The sequence below is a fragment of the Stegostoma tigrinum genome, chromosome 9 (assembly GCF_030684315.1).
Source record: "Stegostoma tigrinum isolate sSteTig4 chromosome 9, sSteTig4.hap1, whole genome shotgun sequence".
Taxonomy (NCBI): Eukaryota; Metazoa; Chordata; class Chondrichthyes; order Orectolobiformes; family Stegostomatidae; genus Stegostoma; species Stegostoma tigrinum.
The window spans coordinates 98,380,213-98,401,996 of record NC_081362.1 but is presented as its reverse complement, the minus strand read 5'-3'; the positions used below and the strand labels follow the sequence as shown (position 1 = coordinate 98,401,996).

The 21,784-nt window shown below is 47.8% G+C and overlaps 1 protein-coding gene across 1 annotated transcript in view; it reads right to left on the bottom strand.

The window, feature by feature from the left end:
* adcy3a (adenylate cyclase 3a) overlaps positions 1 to 21,432 on the bottom strand; it is a 100,681-nt gene extending 79,249 nt beyond the window's left edge. Inside the window, 2 exon segments of the mRNA XM_059648797.1 lie at positions 17,501 to 18,220; positions 20,190 to 21,432. Of these exon segments, the coding sequence (XP_059504780.1) occupies positions 17,501 to 18,163 (663 nt within the window). The 5' untranslated portion in view covers positions 18,164 to 18,220; positions 20,190 to 21,432.
* Between the last annotated feature and the right edge of the window lie 352 nt (positions 21,433 to 21,784).

Genomic DNA, 21,784 nt, shown 5'->3' with positions numbered 1-21,784 from the left:
CCACCCTACTGCGTGCACACTTTTCCAAAATCTGTCGACCTATGCTTTCTTCAATCTCCCTGCTGCTATTGGGGGGCCTGTAGTAAACCCCTAACGAGGTGACTACTCCCTTGCTGTTCCTAATTTCCACCCATACTGACTCAGTAGGCAGATCTTCCTCGACAAAGGAAGCTTCTGTAGCTGTGATACCCTCTCTGATTAGTAGTGCTACACCCCCTCCTCTTTGTTCCCCCTCCTTATTCTTTTTAAATGTTCTAAACCCTGGAACATCCAGCAACCATTCCTGCCCATGAGAAACCCATGTCTCTGTTATGGCCACAACAACATAGCACCAGGTACTGATCCATGCTCTAAGTTCATCACTTTTATTCCTGATACTCCTTGCATTAAAGCAAACACACTTTAACCGATCCCTTGGTTCCTTCCCAGGAAAATCCTTCCCACTAGCTGGTCTACCTCTTGCTACTGCCTCACCTGCATCAACGCTCACCTCTGGTATACAGCTCAGGTTCCCACCCCCCTGCCATACTAGTTTAAACCCTCTCGAACTACTCGAGCAAACCTTCCACCCAGGACATTGGTCCCCTTCCAGTTCAGATGCAACCCGTCCGTCTTGTACATTGTACCATTCTTATATGCTACTTCTATCTCCTGAACAATTTTCTGCCCCACATCCTGACTATTGGTTGGAGGACTGTACACAACACCCTAGAGCTACTTTTATCCTCAACTCTACCCACACAGATTCCACTCTTTCTGACTCAGTATCACTTCTTGCTATCAATTTAATCAGGGGCGGCAATGGCCTAGCGGTATTAGAACATAGAACATAGAAAGGTACAGCACAGTACAGGCCCTTCGGCCCACAATGTTGTGCCTTGGAATAATCCATATCCAAAAATAACCTAACCTACATTCCCCTCAATTCACTGCTGTCCATGTGCATGTCCAGCAGTCGCTTAAATGTCACTAATGACTCCACTTCCACGACTACCACTGGCAAACTATTCCATGCGCTCACAACTCTCTGGGTGAAGAACCTCCCTCTGACGTCTCCTCTATACCATCCTCCTAACACCTTAAAACTATGACCGCTCGTGGCAGTCAATCCTGCCCTGGGGAAATGTCTCTGGCTATCAACTCTATCCATGCCTCTCATTACCTTGTACACCTCGATCAGGTCACCTCTCTTCCTCCTTCTCTCCAGAGAGAAAAGTCTGAGCTCAATCAACCTCTACTCGTAAGACAAGCCCTCCAGTCCAGGCAGCATCCTGGTAAACCTCCTTTGCACCCTCTCCAAAGCCTCCACATCTTTCCTATAATAGGGCAACCAGAACTGGACACAATATTCCAAGTGTGGTCTCACCAGGGTTTTGTAGAGCTGCAGCATAACCTCGTGGCTCTTAAACTCGATCCTCCTGTTAATGAAAGCCGAAACACCATATGCTTTCTTAACAACCTTATCCACTTGGGTGGCAACTTTGAGGGAGCTATGCACTTGAACACCAAGATCCCGCTGTTCCTCCACACTGCCGAGAATTCTGCCTTTAATCCTATATTCAGCATTTAAGTTTGACCTTCCAAAATGCATCACTTCGCATTTATCCAGGTTGAACTCCATCTGCCATTTCTCAGGCCAGCTCTGCATACTGTCAATGTCTCGCTGAAGCCTGCAATAGCCCTCGATACTATCAACGGCACCCCCAACCTTTGTGTCATCAGCAAACATACTACCCCACCCCTCAACCTCCTCATCCAAGTCATTTATAAAAACTACAAAGAGCAGAGGCCCAAGAACAGAGCCCTGCGGGACACCACTCAGCACTGAACTCCAGGCAGAATATTCAACCATCTACAACCACTCTCTGCCTCCTGTCAGCCAACCAATTCTGAATCCAGACAGCCAAATCACCCTGTATCCCATACCTCCTGACTTTATGAATGAGCCTGCTGTGGGGAACCTTATCAAATGCCTTGCTGAAGTCCATGTACACCACATCCACTGCTCGACCCTCGTCAACCTGTCTCATGACTTCCTCAAAGAACTCAATAAGATTTGTAAGGCATGGCCTGCCCCTCACAAAGCCATGCTGACTCCCTTTAATCATGCTATGCTTTTCCAAATAGTCATAAATCCTACCCCTCAGAATTCTTTCCAAAATCTTGCTGACCACAGATGTAAGACTGACTGGTCTGTAATTTCCAGGGATTTCCCTATTCCCTTTCTTGAAAAGAGGAACAACATTTGCTTCCCTCCAGTCTTCCGGTATGACTCCCGTGGAGAGTGAGGAAGCAAAGATCTTCGCCAGCGGCTTAGCAACCTCCTTTCTTGCTTCCCGGAGCAACGTGGGATAAAGGTATTGTCAGAGGACTGTTAATTCGGAGACCCAGATAACATTCCGGGGGCGGGGGGGGGGACGATTTGGGATTGAATTCTGCTATGGCAGATAGTGGAATTGGAATCTAATAAAATATCTGGAATTAAGAGTCTAATGATGATCAGGAATCCATTGTCGATTGTTGGGAAGAACCCATCTGGTTCACTAATGTCCTTTAGGGAAGAAAACTACCATCCTTACCTGGTATAGTCTCCATGTGACTCCAGGCCCACAGCAACGTGGCTGACTCTGAACTACCCTCTGGGCAATGAAGGACGGGCAATAAATGCTGCCTGGCTAGCAATGCCCTCATTTTGTGAACGAATAAAGAAATAAAAAAAAATTTCTCAGTAAGAAGTTAATGTCAATCTGCTTGTCCTTTTGTTAGGATTGATTTCCCTAGGATATTCAGTTCCTAGAGTCAATAAATGTGGAGCTGGAGAAGTAGAGCAGGTTAGACATTGACTCTCCTGCTCCTCGGATGCTGTCTGACCTGCTCTGCTTTCCCAGCTCCACATTTATTGACTGAAGGATCGGCACCTGCAATCCTGACTGTCTCCAAGTAATTTTTATAAATGACTTGGACGCAGGCATAGGTGGATGGGTCAGTAAGTTTGAAGATGACACTAAATTCGGTGTAGTGTTGGACAGTGTGGAAGAATGTTGCGGGTTGCAGGGAGACTTGGATAAACTGCAGAGTTGGGCTGAAAGGTGGCAAATGGAGTTTAATACGGATAAATATGAGGTGATTCACTTTGGAAGGAATAATAGGAAGGCAGAATACCGGGTCAACGGAAAGATTCTTGGTAGTGGATGTGCAGAGGGATCTTGGTGTCCATGTACAAAGATCCCTGAAAGTTTCCACCCAGGTTGATAGTGCTGTTAAGAAGGCTTACGGTGTGTTAGGTTTTATTGGTAGAGGGATTGAGTTCCAGCACCATGATGTCATGCTGCAACTGGACAAAACGCTAGTGCGGCCTCATTTGCAATACTGCGTGCAGTTCTTGTCGCCCCATTACAGGAAGGATGTGGAAGCATTGGAAAAGGTGCAGAGGAGATTTACCAGGATGTTGCCTGGTCTGGAGTGCAGGCCCTACGAAGAAAGGCTGAGGGACATGGGTCTGTTCTCACTGGAGAGAAAGAGGCTAAGGGGGGATTTAATGGAGACATGCAAGATGATCAGAGGATTAGATAGGGTGGACAGTGAGAGTCTTTTTTCCGAGGATGATGACTTGAGCTTGTACAAGGGGGCACAGCTACAAATTGAGAGGTGATAGATTTAAGACAGATGTCAGAGGCAGGTTCTTTACTCAGAGAGTGGTAAGGGCGTGGAACACCCTGCCTGCCAATGTAGTTAACTCAGCCACATTAGGGGCATTTAAAGAGTCCTTGGATAAGCATATGGATAATGAAGGGATAGTGTAGGGGGAGGGGCTTAGACTAGTTCACAGGTCTGCACAACATCGAGGACCACCCTGAAGCAATCTGGAACCAGTGTTCTAGTGAAAAGGATAAATAGGGTGGTCAGTAGGACTTTAAACTTCTGAGTCGGGGGGAAGGCAAAGTGAAAGAGACAGGAGTATGGAGTTAAATGGAAAGATAAGCAACAGGACAGCATGTGTACAGGTGGATTTAAGCTCCAGGCAGACTAGGAATACAGCAAAAAGGAAGGATAGCTGAAGACATCTTGGGATTTCCAACCTCTCTAATAATGATAAGAAAGCTAGCATTAAGATACTTTATCTAAATGCTCGTAGTATTCGCAACAAAGTAGATGAATTAACAGCACAAATCCTCTTGAATGATTATGATGTGGTAGGCATCACAGAGACATGGTTGCAGAGAGCTCAGGACTGGCAGTTAAACACCCAAGGATTCACAACATATCGAAAAGACAGGAAGGTGGGGAGAGGGGGTGGGGTTGCCTTGTTAGTTAAGAATGGAATTAAATCTACGCACTGGATGACATAGGGTGAGAGAATGTGGAGTCTGTGTGAGTGGAATTGAGGAACCACAAAGGCAAAAATACTATAATGGGAGTTATGTACAGACCTCCTCACAGGGATCAGGACCAGTGGCGCAACATGCACCGAGAAATAGATAGGGAAGGTGAGAAAGGCAAGGTCACGGTGATCACTGGGGACTTCAACATGCAGGTGGATTGGGTGAATAATGTTGCTGGTGGATCCAAAGAAAGAGAATTCATGGAATGTTTGCAGGATGGCTTTTTGGAACAGCTTGTGATGGAGCCCACAAGGGAGCAGGCTATTCTGGACTTAGTGCTATGTAATGAGCCAGACTTTATAAAAGACCTTACAGTAAGGGAACACTTAGGAGGCAGCGATCATAATATGGTAGAGTTCAGTCTGCAGTTTGAAAGAGAGAAGGCAAAATCGGATGTAATGGTGTTACAGTTAAATAAAGGTAATTACAGGGGCATGAGAGAGGAATTGACAAAAATCGACTGGAAGCAGAGCCTAGCGGGGAAGATAGTAGACCAACAATGGCAGGAGTTTCTGGGTGTAATTGAGGACACAATACAGAGGTTCAACCCAAAGAAAAGAAAGATTATCCCGGGAGGGATTAGACAGCCATGGCTGACAAAGGAAGTCAGGGAAATATATCAAAGAAAAAGAGACAGCCTATAAAGTGGCCAAGAGCACTGGGAAATCAGAAGATTGGGAAGGCTACAAAACAACAGAGGATAACAAAGAGAACAATAAGGAAGGAGAGGATTAAATATGAAGGGAGGCTAGCTAGTAATATTAGAAATGATAGTAAAAGTTTCTTTCAATACATAAGAAACAAACGAGAGGCAAAAGCAGACACTGGGCCGTTCCAAATTGATGCTGGAAGGCTAGTGATGGGACTTAAGGAAATAGCTGAAGAACGTAATAAGTACTTTGCGTCAGTCTTCACAGTGGAAGACATGAGTAGTATGCCAACAATTAGGGAGACCAGGGGGCAGAGTTGAGTATGGCAGGCATTACAAAAGGGAAAGTGCTAGAAAACCTCTAGGGTCTAAAAATTGATAAATCCCGATGGGCTACGTCCTAGAGTTCTGAGGGAGGTGGCTGAGGAAATAGCGGAGGCTTTGGTCGCGATCTTTCAAAAGTCACTGGAGTCAGGGAAAGTCCCAGATGATTGGAAAATTGCTGTTGTAACCCCCTCATTTCAGAAAGGATCAAGGCAAAAGATGAAAAATTATAGGCCAATTAGCCTAACCTCGGTAGTTGGTAAAATTCTAGAATCCATTGTCAAGGATGAGATTTCTAAATTCCTGGAAGTGCAGGGTCAGAATAAAACAAGTCAGCATGGATTTAGTAAGGGGAGGTCGTGTCTGACAAACCTGTTAGAATTCTTTGAAGAGGTAACAAGTATGTTAGACCTGGGAAACCCAGTAGATGTTATCTATCTAGACTTCCAAAAGGCCTTTGATACTGTGCCTCACGGGAGGCTGCTGAGCAAGGTGTGGGCCCATGGTGTTCGAGGTGAGCTACTGGCTTGGATTGCGGATTGGCTGTCTGACAGAAGGCAGAGAGTTGGGATAAAAGGCTCTTTTTTGGAATGGCAACCGGTGACGAGTAGTGTCCTGCAGGGTTCAGTGTTGGGGCCACAGCTGTTCACCTTATATATTAATGATCTGGATGAAGGGACTGGGGGCATTCTGGTGAAGTTTGCCGATGATAGGGAGATAGGTGGACAGGCAGGTAGTACTGAGGAGGTGGGGAAGCTGCAGAAAGATTGAGACAGTTTAGGAGAGTGGCCCAGGAAATGGCTGATGAAATTCAATGTGAGTAAATGTGAGGTTTTGCACTTTGGTAAAAAGAATACAGGCATGGACTATTTTCTAAACGGTGAGAAAATTCGCAAATCAGAAGTGCGAAGGGATCTGGGAGTGTTAGTCCAGGATTCTCTAAAGGTTAACTTGCAGGTTGAGTCCGTAATTAAGTAAGCAAATGTATTTCGTTTATCTCAAGATGGTTGGAATATAAAAGCAGCGATGTGCTTCTGAGGTTTTATAAAGCTCTAGTTAGGCCCCATTTAGAATACTGTGTCCAATTCTGGGCCGCACACCTCAGGAAGGACATACCAGCCCTGGAGCGTGTCCAGCTGAGATTCACACGGATGATCCCTAGAATGGTAGGTTTAGCGTATGATGAATGGCTAAGGATCCTGGGATTGTCCTCGTTAGAGTTTAGAAGGTTGAAGGGAGATCTAATAGAAACTTACAAGATAATGTATGGTTTAGAATGGGTGGACGCGAAGAAGTTGTTTCCATTAAGTGGGGAGACTGGGACCCGTGGGCACAGCCTTAAAATTAGAGGGGGTAAATTTAAAACTGAAATGAGGAGACATTTCTTCAGCCAGAGAGTGGTGGGCTTGTGGAATTCATTGCCACGGAGTGCATTGGAGGCCGGGACGTTGGATGCCTTCAAGGCAGAGATCGACAAATTCTTGATCTCAAAAGGAATCAAGGGCTACGGGGAGAGTGCAGGGAAGTGGAGCTGAAATGCCCATCAGCCATGATTTAAATGGCGGAGTGGACTTGATGGGCCGAATGGTTTATCCACTCTTATGTCTTATGTCTTATGGCCAAAGGGCCTGTTCTGCGCTGTATTGTTCTATGTTCTAAGTCACGATTTAGTTTCCAGCCCTGATGTTGCAGCCACATCTCTGTGATGTCCAAAACACTGTACACTCCAATTGCAATCTGTGCCACAAGATCATTTACCTTGTTTTGAATGCTGATACATTTAAGTTCAACACCCTCAATCCTGAGTTGACTGTCTCAGTTTTCGTTGCTGTCCCCTCACTTGTGTGGCTGAAGTTAAGATTCCTGTCCCTTTCCACGCTGTTTCCCATGACTTGTTCTAAAAACAGTAACCTCTCCTGAGTCCTTTACCACTAACTTTTTCCATAATTTTCCATTTATTGAACACACAAAGCCGCTGCCTAAACCCTCTTCACCCAAATCTTTTGTTTAAAGCCCAATCCACAGGCCTAGCTATGATTGTGCAGCACTCTGCTCCCAGTATGATTCCTGTGGAGCCCTTCCCATTGGAACAGCTCCCTCCTGCCCCAGTCCTGGTGCCAATGTCCCATGAATTCGAGCCCGTTTCTCCCACTTCAATCTTCAGCTTTGTTAACCCTGTGCCAATTAGCTTCTGGCTCAGCTGGTAATCCAGAAGTTATTATGTTTTTGGTTCTGCTTTTTAATTTAGCCCCTAGCTGCTCATATTCCCTCAGCAGAGCCCCTTTCCTCTTTCTACTGATGTCGTTGGTTCTTATGTGAACTGTGACAACTGAATCTTTCCCAAATTAAGGTACGTCTGTAGCACAGATGAGATACCCTGAATCCGAGCACTCGGCAGGCTCTCAGTCCTGTCCACAGAGAACAGTGCCTATTCCACTGACTATGCTATCTCCAATTACAACTTTATTGCTGTTTTTCTCCCCTTCTTCAGCCTTGTGGCTTCCTATACCAAAGTGCTATGTTCAGTTTGTTCATCCTCTCTACAGCCTATACTCTTATCCACACAAGGAGCAAGAATCTCAAACCTGTTCGACAAGCTCAAGAGCTGAGGCTCATTCTGCACTACCTCTTGGATTCCCTAACCTGCCTCACCAATAGTCACACCGCCTTGTCCCTGACCACTGACTAAATTTGAGGTGGTTAATCTGAGTGTTTTGACTGTCTGCTAAAACACAGCTTCCAGGCAACTCTTCCCTCCCTGATGTCCTGCACTGTTGAAACTTAGACACTAGCTCACAACTCTGAGCCGGAGTTTGTCAAGCAACCAACACGTATTACAGGTGTGGTCACTATGAATCACAGTGGGGTTCGCCAGGTCCCCAATCATGCAGGTACAACAAAGTGCCTGGCCCTAAATGTATGTTTATTTACTTCTTTCTTAATTTGTTCTCTTAAAAAAAATCCTACTGGTCTTTTAGTTTGTTATCTGTAAATTTTTCTCTTCCTCACCTTCAAACTGAAAGTAATTTATAACAGGTATTCAGATAAGCAACTATTACCAACCAATTAATTTACAGTTTTCCTTTGATGTCACTCTATCTTTTGTGCTGGGTCCTGATCCGAGACTTTCAATTTACAAAATACTGACAGGCCAGTTAGCATAACAGCTCTTATTAGGAAATGATGTTAAGAGCTGAGCATGTTGAGATAAATAATAAAATTAAGCAGAATCAGTGCATCTTCGTGAAGGGAAAAATCATGCCAGGAGTGCCTCAGGATACTGTCCTAGGCCCAATTACCTTCAGCTGCTTCATCAATGATGTCCCCTCATCATAAGGTCAGAAGTGGGGATGTTCACTGATGATTGCATAATATGTTCAGCACCATTCGCAACTCCTCAAATACTGAAGCAGTCCGTGTCCAAATGCAACAAGATCTGGACAATATCCAGGCTTGGTTGACAGCTTGGGCAAATAACATTCATGCCACACAAACGCCAGGCTGTGACCATCGCCAATAAGAGACAATCTAACCACCACTCTTTTATATTCAATGGTGTTACCATCACTGAATCCCCACAATCAGCATCCTGGGGCTATCATTGACCAGGAACTCAACTGAACTCACCACCTAAACACAGCAGCTACTAGGACAGGTCAGAGGCTGGAAAACCCACAGGAAGTAACTCACCTCATGACTTCCCAAAGGCTGTTCACCATCTACAAGGCACAAGTCAGCAGTGAGATGGAGTACTCTCGACTTGCCTGAACAACTGCAACTCCAACAACACAAGAAGCTTGTCACCATTCAGGGCAAAGCTGCCCATTTGATTGGCACCACATCCACAAGCCTCAGAAATCTGATGCCTTATCTCCTACACCAGTTCTTCAACTCAAAGTAACTCATTTATTATAACATAAAACTTGCCATTAAAAACAAATCGCAAGACTGGTTAACATTTAAAAGATAATCAGGAATTAGAACGTAAGTCACATGGTCAGTGTGAGGGAGACTGCTGCAGTTAACTGGGAATTTGGGTCAAGGTGGGAATTCAACTGGTAAATCTTTTGTAAGTTTAATTATAGTCTGAAAATAATCAGGCCTAACCTTTAAGGAAGTTAAAATAGCCCAGGTAAACAGGCAGCTGCCAGCTAGTGGAAGTTATTATAAAACAACTGAGTGTTAGGTGTTCCACAACTGGTAAGAAGTAAGGAAAAACAAGTGACTCATCAGAGCTCTCCACATAAGAAGGACTTGTTGAAAGCGCAACCTCAAACTTAGCTGCATCATCGTGTAGGCAAGACTTGGCTGAAGTGAGGCAGAGCAGGATGAATAATGGGAATTTGGGTCAAAATGGGAATTCAGAGCAGGAGCACAGGAACCAAAAGAGATGCTTTAAAGAGCGACAGAAGAAATAAAGTATAATTGAGAGGCCTATCTGCACTGAAACTAAAAGTGACATGATTCACTAGTGCTGTTAAAGCAGCTGATTGGAAAGAAGGTTTGGTCTGTAATATTAATCATTAAATATTGGTATTTGGTTTGTAATTAGGTTTCAACATCTTTCCTCTCTTTTTATGAGAACTAGCTTGTTCAATATTGATACTCAGTCCATTCTTATACTAAGGGTAACAAGTACTTTTTAGTGTTACAGGACGGCAGGTCAAAAAGGCCAAGTGAAGTATACTTTCGATGATATGCGTGAAATCACGGGCATGCCACGTGTCCCAGAAAACACATCTGCAAGAAGGGTCACTGGCTGCACAAGCTTGACGTCTGTGTTTCAGAACTGATTGTTCTGCATCCATGTGACAGAGGAATACATGAAGGATGCGTGTCAGAAAGCAGTCATACCGCAGACTAGGAGGGACTGGGTCACTACCAGGCCATCAACGGAAAGTAAGTAAGTGTAGGAATTACAGAATTGGTATGGCACGGAAGGAGGCTATTTAGCCCGTTGTGCCTGCACTGGTTCTATTATCTAGCGCCAATCTCCTGCCTTATCCCCACATCCCATGTGCCATTTCTGTCAAACTATCATCCAATGCCCCTAATTGAACCTGCCACCACATTTCCAGAAAGTGCATTCCATACACTAACTACTCACAATACTCTTCTTTCATTCATATATTACTTTAAATCTACAACCTCTTGTTCTTCATTCATTTACGGAAACAGCTGCTTTCTGTCCCTTCTTCTATCTTGCGTGCTAATTTGTGTTCCACCGAGGAAACTGGTGAGGGTGACAATTCCTCAGCGGAGTGCTGCCAGAGCCAAGCCCATGTCACCAAAGGTAACTCAGCCGCACAAGGCAGGAGGAAATCAGACAGGTGTTACTGTGGGGCTTGAAACATGATTTCAAGGTGGTGTGTTGCCTTCCTGTATAATAAAATGTGAGGCTGGATGAACACAGCAGGCCAAGCAGCATCTCAGGAGCACAAAAGCTGACGTTTCGGGCCTAGACCCTTCATCAGAGAGGGGGATGGGGTGAGGGTTCTGGAATAAATAGAGAGAGGCGGGGAGGCGGACCGAAGATGGAGAGAAAAGAAGATAGGTGGAGAGAGTATAGGTGGGGAGGTAGGGAGGAGATAGGTCAGTCCAGGGAAGACGGACAGGTCAAGGAGGTGGGATGAGGTTAGTAGGTAGGAGATGGAGGTGCGGCTTGGGGTGGGAGGAAGAACAGGCTAGGGAGGCAGAGACAGGTTGGACTGGTTTTGGGATGCAGTGGGTGGAGGGGAAGAGCTGGGCTGGTTGTGTGGTGTAGTCGGGGGAGGGGACGAACTGGGCTAGTTTAGGGATGCGGTGGGGGAAGGGGACATTTTGAAGCTCGAGAAGTCCACATTGATACCATTGGGCTGCAGGGTTCCCAGGCGGAATATGAGTTGCTGTTCCTGCAACCTTCGGGTGGCATCATTGTGGCCCTGCAGGAGGCCCATGATGGACATGTCATCAAGAGAATGGGAGGGGGAGTGGAAATGGTTTGCGACTGGGAGGTGCAGTTGTTTGTTGCGAACTGAGCGGAGGTGTTCTGCAAAGCAGTCCCCAAGCCTCCACTTGGTTTCCCCAATGTAGAGGAAGCCACACCGGGTACAGTGGATGCAGTATACCACATTGGCAGATGTGCAGGGGAACCTCTGCGTAATGTGGAATGTCATCTTGGGGCCTGGGATAGGAGTGAGGGAGGAGGTATGGGTCAAGTGTAGCATTTCCTGCGGTTGCAGGGGGAGGTGCCGGGTGTGGTGGGGTTGGAGGGCAGTGTGGAGCGAACAAGGGAGTCACGGAGAGAGTGGTCTCTCCGGAAAGTAGACAGGGGTGGGGATGGAAAAATGTCTTGGGTGGTGGGGTTGGATGGTAGATGGCGGAAGTGTCGGAGGATGATGCGTTGTATCCGGAGGTTGGTGGGGTGGTGTGTGAGAACGAGGGGGATCCTCTGGGGGCGGTTGTGGCGGGGACGGGGTGTGAGGGATGTGTTGCGGGAAATGTGGGAGACGCGGTCAAGGGCGTTCTCGATCACTGTGTGGGGGGAGTTGCGGTCCTTGAAGAACTTGGACATCTGGGATGTGCGGGAGTGGAATGTCTTATCGTGGGAGCAGATGCGGCGGAGGCGGAGGAATTGGGAATAGGGGATGGAATTTTTGCAGGAGGGTGGGTGGGAGGAGGTGTATTCTTATCTACAATCCGACCCCACCACCCAAGACATTTTTCCATCCCCACCCCTGTCTGCTTTCCGGAGAGACCACTCTCTCCATGACTCCCTTGTTCGCTCCACACTGCCCTCCAACCCCACCACACCCGGCACCTTCCCCTGCAACCGCAGGAAATGCTACACTTGCCCCCACACCTCCTCCCTCACTCCTATCCCAGGCCCCAAGATGACATTCCACATTATGCAGAGGTTCACCTGCACATCTGCCAATGTGGTATACTGCATCCACTGCAGCCGGTGTGGCTTCCTCTACATTGAGGAAACCAAGTGGAGGCTTGGGGACCGCTTTGCAGAACACCTCCGCTCGGTTCGCAACAAACAACTGCACCTCCCAGTCGCAAACCATTCCCACTCCCCCTCCCATTCTTTAGATGACATGTCCATCATGGACCTCCTGCAGTGCCACAATGATGCCACCCGAAGGTTGCAGGAACAGCAACTCATATTCCACTTGGGAACCCTGCAGCCCAATGGTATCAATGTGGACTTCTCGAGCTTCAAAATCTCCCCTTCCCCCACCGCATCCCTAAACCAGCCCAGTTCGTCCCCTCCCCCCACTGCACCACACAACCAGCCCAGCTCTTCCCCTCCACCCACTGCATCCCCAAACCAGTCCAACCTGTCTCTGCCTCCCTAACCTGTTCTTCCTCTCACCCATCCCTTCCTCCCACCCCAAGCTGCACCCCCATCTCCTACCTACTAACCTCATCCCACCTCCTTGACCTGTCCATCTTCCCTGGACTGACCTATCTCCTCCCTACCGCCCCACCTATACTCTCTCCACCTATCTTCTTTTCTCTCCATCTTCGGTCCGCCTCCCCCACTCTCCCTATTTATTCCAGAACCCTCACCCCATTCCCCTCTCTGATGAAGGGTCTCGGCCCGAAACATCAGCTTTTGTGCTCCTGAGATGCTGCTTGGCCTGCTGTGTTCATCCAGCCTCACATTTTATTATCTTGGATTCTCCAGCATCTGCAGTTCCCATTATCTCTGTGTTGCCTTCCTGTGGTGTGTTTCTTCATCTAGAAACTTCTATTCTGCATTGAATTGCAGAAAGGCAAGAACTGGTTATTTTGGAGATTAAATCAAACGTCTTATGCTGCTGGTGTGACACATGGTGCAGTGGGACATGATTATCAGCCCATTCCTCCATCGTCCCTTGACATTCAATGGTGTCACAATCACTGAATCCTCCACTATCAACATTCTCTGTTTATCATTGATCAGAAACTCAACTGGATTCAACATATAAACAGTGGTTACAAAAGCAGGTCAGAGGATAGGAATACTATGATGAGTAACTCATCTCCTGACTCCCCAAAACCTGCCCACCATCTACAACGCACAAGTCAGGAGTGTGATGGAATACTCCCCACTTGCCTGGAAGATTGTAGCCCCAACAATACTCATGACACTTGACAACATTAGGCCAAAGCTTCTCGCTTGATTGGCTCCACATCCACATCCATTTCCTCCACCACCAATGCTCAGTAGCAGCAGTGTGTACTTTTTACAAGATGCACTGCAGAAGTTCACCAAACATCTTCAGACAGCACCTTCCAAACCAACAACCACTTACAACGAGAAGGCCAAGGGCAAGAGATACATGCGAACACCACCATCTCCAAGTTCCCCTCCAAATCACTCACCATCCTGACTTGGAAAAATATCACCGTGCCTTCACTGTCACTGGGTCAAAATCCTGGAATTCCCTCCCTAAGGACATTGTGGGTCAACCCACAGCATGTGGACTGCAATACTTCAAGAATGCAGCTCACCCCCACCTTCTCAAGGGCAACCTGAGGCAGGTAATAAATGCTGGCCCAGCTAACAGTGCGCATATCCTACAAAATAAATGAACAATAAATAATAAATAATAAATCTACCCTCAGTGGTTGGGTAACTGCTGGAAGCAATTCTAAGGGATAGAACTAATTTGAACTTGGAGAGGCAGAGATTAAGGAAAAACTATCAGCAAGGTTCAGTTAAGGGGAGGTCATGTCTGATAATGTGATTGAATTTTTCAGAGGTGGTCAGGTGTAGATGAGAGCAAAGCTTTTGATATAGCCTACCTGGGCTTCAGATGACTTCATCCTACATTGAGTCAAAGAGATCTATCACACAGAAAATGGCCCTTGGGCCCACCATGTCCACACAGGTCAAAAACAACCACCTAATTCCATTTTCGAACAATTAGCTCATAGCCTTGTATGACTCTGCATCGCAAGTGCACATCTAAATTCTTGAATGTTGAGAAGGTTTCTGCCTCTAACACCTTTACAGGCAGTGGCTTTCAGATTCTCACCACCCTCTAGCTGAAAAAGTCTTTCTTCACATCTCCTCTAAACTTCCTGCCCTTCCCTTGAATCTTTGCCCCCGGCCATTGATCCCTCCAAAAAGGGAACGAATTTCTTCCCACCCACTTTATCTATGCCTATCATAATGTTAAACATCTCATGTGTTCCCTCTCAATCTCCTCTACTCTACGGAAAACAACACCAGTCTGTCCATTATCTCTTCAGAACTGAAATTTTCTAGCCAGGCAACATCTTGCCAAATAAAAACAGAAGTTGCTGGAAAAGCTCAGCAGGTCTAACAGCATCCGTGAAGAAAAAAATCACAGTTACCATTTCGGGTCCTGTGACCCTTCCTCAGAACTTAGCAAATCTCCTCTGCACCCTCACCTGTGCTATCACATCCCGCCTACAATGATAATGGAATTTGTTGTCAGCAAGTCTGGGAGAGAATGTGCTGGTCAAACGGAAGGAGGAGCCAAAGAGTTTGAACTGGTTTTTGGACTGCCATTATGACAGGAGTTGTTGCTACAGCATGAAAACTGGAAAGTTCTCACCTAACCTCCCAGTATCAGCTCGCTCCTGGAAGTTCAGGGAATAGAAACTAAGCTTTAAGTACTACTCAAATTTCCTCAGAGCGAACTGAAAAGTGACCCTGACTAACATCTTCAGAAAATCACCTAAGAAGCAATCATATATGCCTGTGGAACAATGTATCATGAACAATGCACCATCTTTACTCAGAGAGTGGTAAAGGCGTGGAACGCCCTGCCTGCCAGTGTAGTGAACTCAGCCACTTTAGGGGCATTTAAACAGTCCTTGGATAAGCATATGGATAATGATGGGATAGTGTAGGGGGAGGGGCTTAGATTAGTTCACAGGTTGGCGCAAGATCGAGGGCCGAAGGGCCTGCTCTGTGCTGTACTGTTCTATGTTTTATGTTCTAAAACTGCTTGAGTGATCTGGCCAGTTTAGGCCCGAAACATCAGCTGTTGTGCTCCTGAGATGCTGCTTGGCCTGCTGTGTTCATCCAGCTCCACACTTTGTCATCTTGGCCAGTTTTGTTATTTTCTTTTATCTATCCCCTAACTCCGTTTGGTTGTCTGTCTATCTTTTGTGCGAATGAGATTGAAAACTAAGGTTATTGGGTTTAAATCATATGCATCAATTAGATTACATTATTTGCTGCATTATTAATAAATAGTTAAGTCTTGTTTAAGCTGCAAACCAGAGTCTAGAATTGATTATCTCAAAGTCTGGCACTTTTTATTCAAAATGTCTGGTTGGAAACCACTGGGGTCAATGTTGAGGTCTTTTAAGGTTTTAATTCTCCTGCTGCGAATAGGGAGGCTGGTTCCAATTGGCTGTCTGTCTTTGTGTCACAACAATGTACTGCAGGGAGATGTGATATTACGTACTTTAGTTGGTGGAATAGAGCACATAAATATTACTTTAATGGAGAAAAAAAGCAGAAAGTTGCGGCAACAGAAAGATTTGAGACATCTTGTGCATCAAGCACAACAAATCTTGTGTGTATGTTCAGTCAATACTACAGAAGAGAAATGGAATGTTGCAAATGAATACATACAATGCTGGAGAAACTCAACAGATCCAGCAGTATCTGTGGAGAGAGAAACAGAGTGAACATTTACCAGACTCAAAACAATTATTTCACTCAAAGTGAACCTATGGGGGCATCAGAGATGCAGGAGCAATTAGATAAACCATTGTCAGTGATTCTCTGACTGTGATTGCTTATTCATTCATGGGAAGAGGGCATTGCTTGCTAGGCAGCATTTATTGTTTATCCCTAACTGAATGAGAGCAATCCCACCAGCCAGGTGATGGTGAAGATGTGCAAGAGGAGGATGGTCTGACTGACTGTGTCAAAGGCTGCAGACAGGTCGAAGAGGACAAGGGTAAATGGTTTACCAGACTCATATACTTATATAGAATGGCAGCAGTGACTTTGTTAAGAGCTGTTTCAATACTGTGGCAGCAGTGGAAACCTGACAGGACAGATCAAATTCTGGGAAAGATAGGATGTGATTTTGGGAGATGACAACATTCAAGGAGATTGGTGAGAAGCGAAATATTTAATCAGGTTATCAACCCTGTGAATTACTTAGGAGAATTTTTTACTTTAAAAGACAATATATGTTGTTGTGGGCCTCACTGTCACAGGCGAGATCTGCACAGGCCAAGAATGAAGCCGAGGCCTTTCCTTACTTAATTGGCTCAGAACTGCACCAGGGCTAAGAACATGATCTTGAAATAATTGTTTTTCCTTTGCAAAGCTTAACTGTACAAGTCACACATCAGCCTCAGAATGAAGTTGCCTCAGTAAGAACAAAATAAAGAACTCTGGATTCTGGAAATATGAAACAAAAACAGAAATTGCTGGAGAAATTCAGCAGGTCTGGTAGCTTCTGTGGAGAGAAAAACAGAGTTAGCATCTTGAATCCAAATCCCTTCATCAGAAATGTTTCTCTCTTCACAGGTGCTGCCACAGCAAGTGAGCTTCAGCAACACTTTTAACACAGAAGTTCCACACCTACATTGATTCAAGTGTAATTAATAATTTCAGCAATATTTACATTATCATGTCAGTATCTTACATCATACTCAGAAACTGAAAGCAACCAATCCTGTCCTTTCACAGATCCTCAAGCATATGTTCTTCATGTTCCCCAACTCATCTCTCTCCCACTATCCTCCAACTCATTCCCTCCTCATATCCCCCAAAACTCTCTTCATATACCCTACCTCATCCCCTCCCCATATTCCTCTACTCATCTTCCTCTAAATCCCACAACCTACCCCTTCCATATTGTCAAAATCACACCCTCCTTTCCCATATCCCCCAACTCAACCCGTCTCCATATCCCCTCTCACCCCCTCCCCATATGCGCAACCTCCTTTCCCATATTCCCCAATTTCACTGATCCACTTTTCATCTCATGTCCTCCAATTAAGTCAGTGCTGTCTTTCCCACATCCCTCAGTCACTTTCACTTCACATTCTGTTGCAATTGGCCCCATTGCAAACTCTCATTTCAAGTTGCTTCCAGTAAAGAGTTCCAAAAGTCCCAGGTCTCTTTGTACAGTGCACCCCTGAGATTGCACAGAAATGACCATCCCTGTACCTGCTGTACCAAGGCCATACTGTTGATCTGCTCCTGTTGTTGCTGGGCGATGGTGACTCCCAGAACAAGGGTGTGAACCCCACATGTGGTGCCGGTGATGAGGACAATGGGTGTCAGCTGCAGTGGTAGGGTGATGAAGAAGGAGAAGGTGAAGAAAGCTTGCCAGCCCACTGTGTCACTGGCCTCATGAGAGTGGGAGAAGTTCAGGCCCAGGTAGGAGAAGATCTGGGCGGCGATGAGGACCCACAGACTATATGGAACGACCTTCTGGGAAATTTTTTCCGGGACAAGTCCAAACCGACATAAGACGAAGAGGAGGAGATGGACAGCCAGTCCAATTCCAGCTACCAGGAGAGAGGCTAACTTGTCACTGGAGTACAGCACCGCACATGTGATGATGATGTAACAGTCAAATAGTGCAGCGAAGACCACCAGAACCAGGAGGGTATCATGTCGTTGCCGGCGGAAGTATGTCTGGTAAAGGTTCTCCAGGGATTCGGGCACAAAAGTCAGTCTCATGAATCGGGGGAGGCAAAGGCAACATCCCGAATTCCTGACTGTCACTTCTCGGCTCCGTTCCACACCCTGCTCAGGGTCAGAGGGCAGGCTGACCGAACATTCTGCTGAGTACTCTGGCTCTGAAAATGCACGGTTCCTGGGCATCGCGCTAATGCCAACCAGTTTCAGGTGAGATGATGTCTACTCTGTTGCCAGACAAACCTGTGGCATGCAAATTGATGTTAAGGCACTCACTGTGAACCTGTCTCAGAAATTTGACATCAATTGGTGCTGGGTGATTTGGTGTCAACCCTGACAGGTGGGTGTGAGTGGATGCCAAGGGATACTGATATGTTGAAGCAACACCACTGTCACTCACAGGCAAAGGGGGCAGTACCAGTCGAGGGAGTCACTGTTGGCCTATATATTGTCCATTCTCACCCCAAGTGGATACAATGTCCACCGTGCTCTGGGCAGGATACGACAATGACTCTGACCCAGGGGGAGGGGGATACGGTACTCACTCTGAACCGGGGGGATGGGGATATGATGCTCACTCTAACCCTGGGCAGAGGGGGATACAATGCTCACTCTGACTGGGGGAGTGCGATACAATGATCACTCTGACGCAGGGGAAGGAGGATACGATGCTCAGTCTGACCAGGGGGAGGGGGATATACTGCTGTCTTTTGAACTGAGAGGGAGGGGGGATATGATGCTCACTCTGACCCATGGAGAGGGGGGATTTGATACTCACTCTGACCTGGGAGGATGGGAGCTAGGATGCTCACTCTGAGCCGGGGGGAGGGGGAAATGATGCTCACTCTGACCCGTGGGGAGGGGGATTTGATGCACACTCTGACCCGTGGGGAGGGGGATTTGATGCTCACTCTGACCCGTGGGGAGGGGGATTTGATGCACACTCTGACCCGTGGGGAGGGGGATTTGATGCACACTCTGACCTGGGATGATGGGAGATAGGATGCTCACTCTGACCCGGGGGTAGGGGGTGCGACGCTCACTCTGACCCGGGGGGAGGGGGATACGATGCTCACTCTGACCCGGGGGGAGGGGGATACAGTACTACCTTTGACCCGGGGGGAGGGGGAGCAATGCTCGCACTGACCTGGGGGGAGGGGGAGCAATGCTCACACTGACCTGGGGGGAGGGGGATACAGTACTCACTCTGACCCGGGGGGAGGGGGATACAGTACTCACTCTGACCCGGTGGGGGGGGGATACGGTGCTCACTCTGACCCGTGGGGAGGGGGATACGGTGCTCACTCTGACCCGGGGGGGGGTGGATACGGTACTCACTCTGACCCGGGGGGAGGGGGGTGGATACTGTACTCACTCTGACCCGGGGGGGGGGTGGATACTGTACTCACTCTGACCCGGGGGGGGTGGATACTGTACTCACTCTGACCCGGGGGGGGGGTGGATACGGTGCTCACTCTGACCCGGGGGGGGGGGTGGATACGGTACTCACTCTGACCCGGGGGGGGGGGGTGGATACGGTACTCACTCTGACCTGGGGGGAGGGCGTTAAGCTGCTCACTTTGACCCCGAGGGAGGGGATATGATGCTCATTTTTCCCCGGGGGGAGGGGGATACGATGCTCACTCTGACCCGGGGGGGGGGGTGGATACGGTACTCACTCTGACACAGGGGGGAGGGGGTGGATACGGTACTCACTCTGACACAGGGGGGAGGGGGTGGATATGGTACTCACTCTGACCCGGGGGGAGGATACGGTACTCACTCTGACACAGGGGGGAGGGGGTGGATACGGTACTCACTCTGACACAGGGGGGGGGGGGTGGATACGGTACTCACTCTGACCCGGGGGGGGGGGGGTGGATACGGTACTCACTCTGACACAGGGGGGAGGGGGTGGATACGGTACTCACTCTGACCCGGGGGGGAGGGGGATACGATGCTCACTCTGACCCGGGGGGGGGGGGTGGATACGGTACTCACTCTGACCCGGGGGGGGGGGGTGGATACGGTACACACTCTGACCCGGGGGGGACGAGAGGGAGATGACTCTGACCCGGGGATCGCGGTGAGGCTGGCACCGAGCTGCAGCCTCCGGTTTTGCGAATGCAGGAAGTCGCACCGTGCCGGCCCCCAGTACAAGCCGAGTCCCTGGGCCGGATCCGTCTCTCGTCCCGCCACCGGTGATACCCACCCGATCCCCGGCCCAGAGCCTCCGGAGAGCGCGGCGGAACGGCTCCGAGCGGCAGGCAGCGGCTCCCGGAGCTTCCCAAATCCCAGCCAATCTCAGCAGCTCCTTCCACTGGAGAGAGAGGGAATGATGGAGGGAGGAGGGAATGATGGAGGGTAGGAGGAGAAGAGGGGTCGGAGGACAGGAGCGGGGTTTGAAGGGATGGAGAGTATGTCAAGGCTAAAGGCAAGAGGGAGGGTGAAGCATGGGGTTAAGGAGCCGCGGTTGGGGTGGGGTGGGAATTGGAGTAAGAGGGCAGAAAGAGAGAGGAAGGTGACTGACAGAAAAGAGGGAAATGTGAGGGAGAGAGATGCAGGAGGAGAAGACACACCAAGACAAAACGAGAGAGATAGGGAACAGAGGCACACAGACGAATAGATACAGAGAGACTTTGATACGGAGAGAGAGGGTGTTGTAACAGGAAGAGATAGTCAGTGATGGAGCAAGAGAGGAGGGTGGACAAAAGTGATAAACACATGAACCTCCCTCTCTCATTCTCCCTGTCCGCCTGTATTTAGTTATCTCCATCACTCTGATACTATCCCCCTCTTTGATCCTGTGTCTCTTTACTCCTCTCTCTCCTCTTCGATTTCTGTCTACTCTTTTCTATCCCTCTCTTTTCCTCTTGTGCACAGTCTTTCTCTCCCTTTTCCTGCCCCTTCTCTCTCTCTCTCTGTCCCTCTGTGATCAGAGTTGGGGTTGGGGACAGTTATTCCCAGGGCTGGGGAAACCCCGGTCAGGAGCAGTGTAAACACAGGGCTGTGACTTCTTCCCACATCCAGGCAACTGTCTGTGTGGAGTTTGCACGTTCTCCCCGTGTCTTGTGGGTTTCCTCCGGGTGCTCCAGTTTCCTCCCACAGTCCAAAGATGTGAAGGGTAGGTGGTTTGGCCATGCTAAATTGCCCGATGTGCCCAGGAATATTTAGGTTAGGTGGGTTAGACATGGGAAATACAGGAGTAGGAGAGTGGGTCTGGGTAGGATGCTCTTCAGAGGGACAATGTGGACTTGTTGGGCTGAATGGTCTGTTTCTATTACTGTAGGGATTCTGTGATTATGGGACTGGGATATCATTGCTGTGTCAGAAAAGTGGCTCAGGGAAGGGCAGGACAGGCAGCTTAATATTCCATGGTAAAGACGCTGCAGGAAAGATAGAAGGGCGGTGGGTTGGGTGCAAGAGAGAGAGAGAGGATGGCTTTTTTTGTTTACGGATATGAATTAGATAAATGTGAGGTTGTATTTTGTTAATGCAAATCAGGGCAGGATTTATGCATTTAATAGCAGGGTTCTGGGCAGTGTTGGCAAACAAAAAGACCTTGGAGTGCAGGTTCATAGTTCCCTGAAAACAGATACACAGGTAGACAGGCTTGCCTTCATTGGTCAGTGCATTGAGTATCGGTGTTGGGATGTCATGTTGTGGCTGTACAGCACATTAGTTAGGCCACTTTTAAAATACCGTTTCAGGGATACTGCCGATGCTGGAGAATCTGAGATAATAAGGTGTAGAGCTGGATGAACACAGCAGGCCAAGCAGCATCAGAGGAGCAGGAAAGCTGACGTT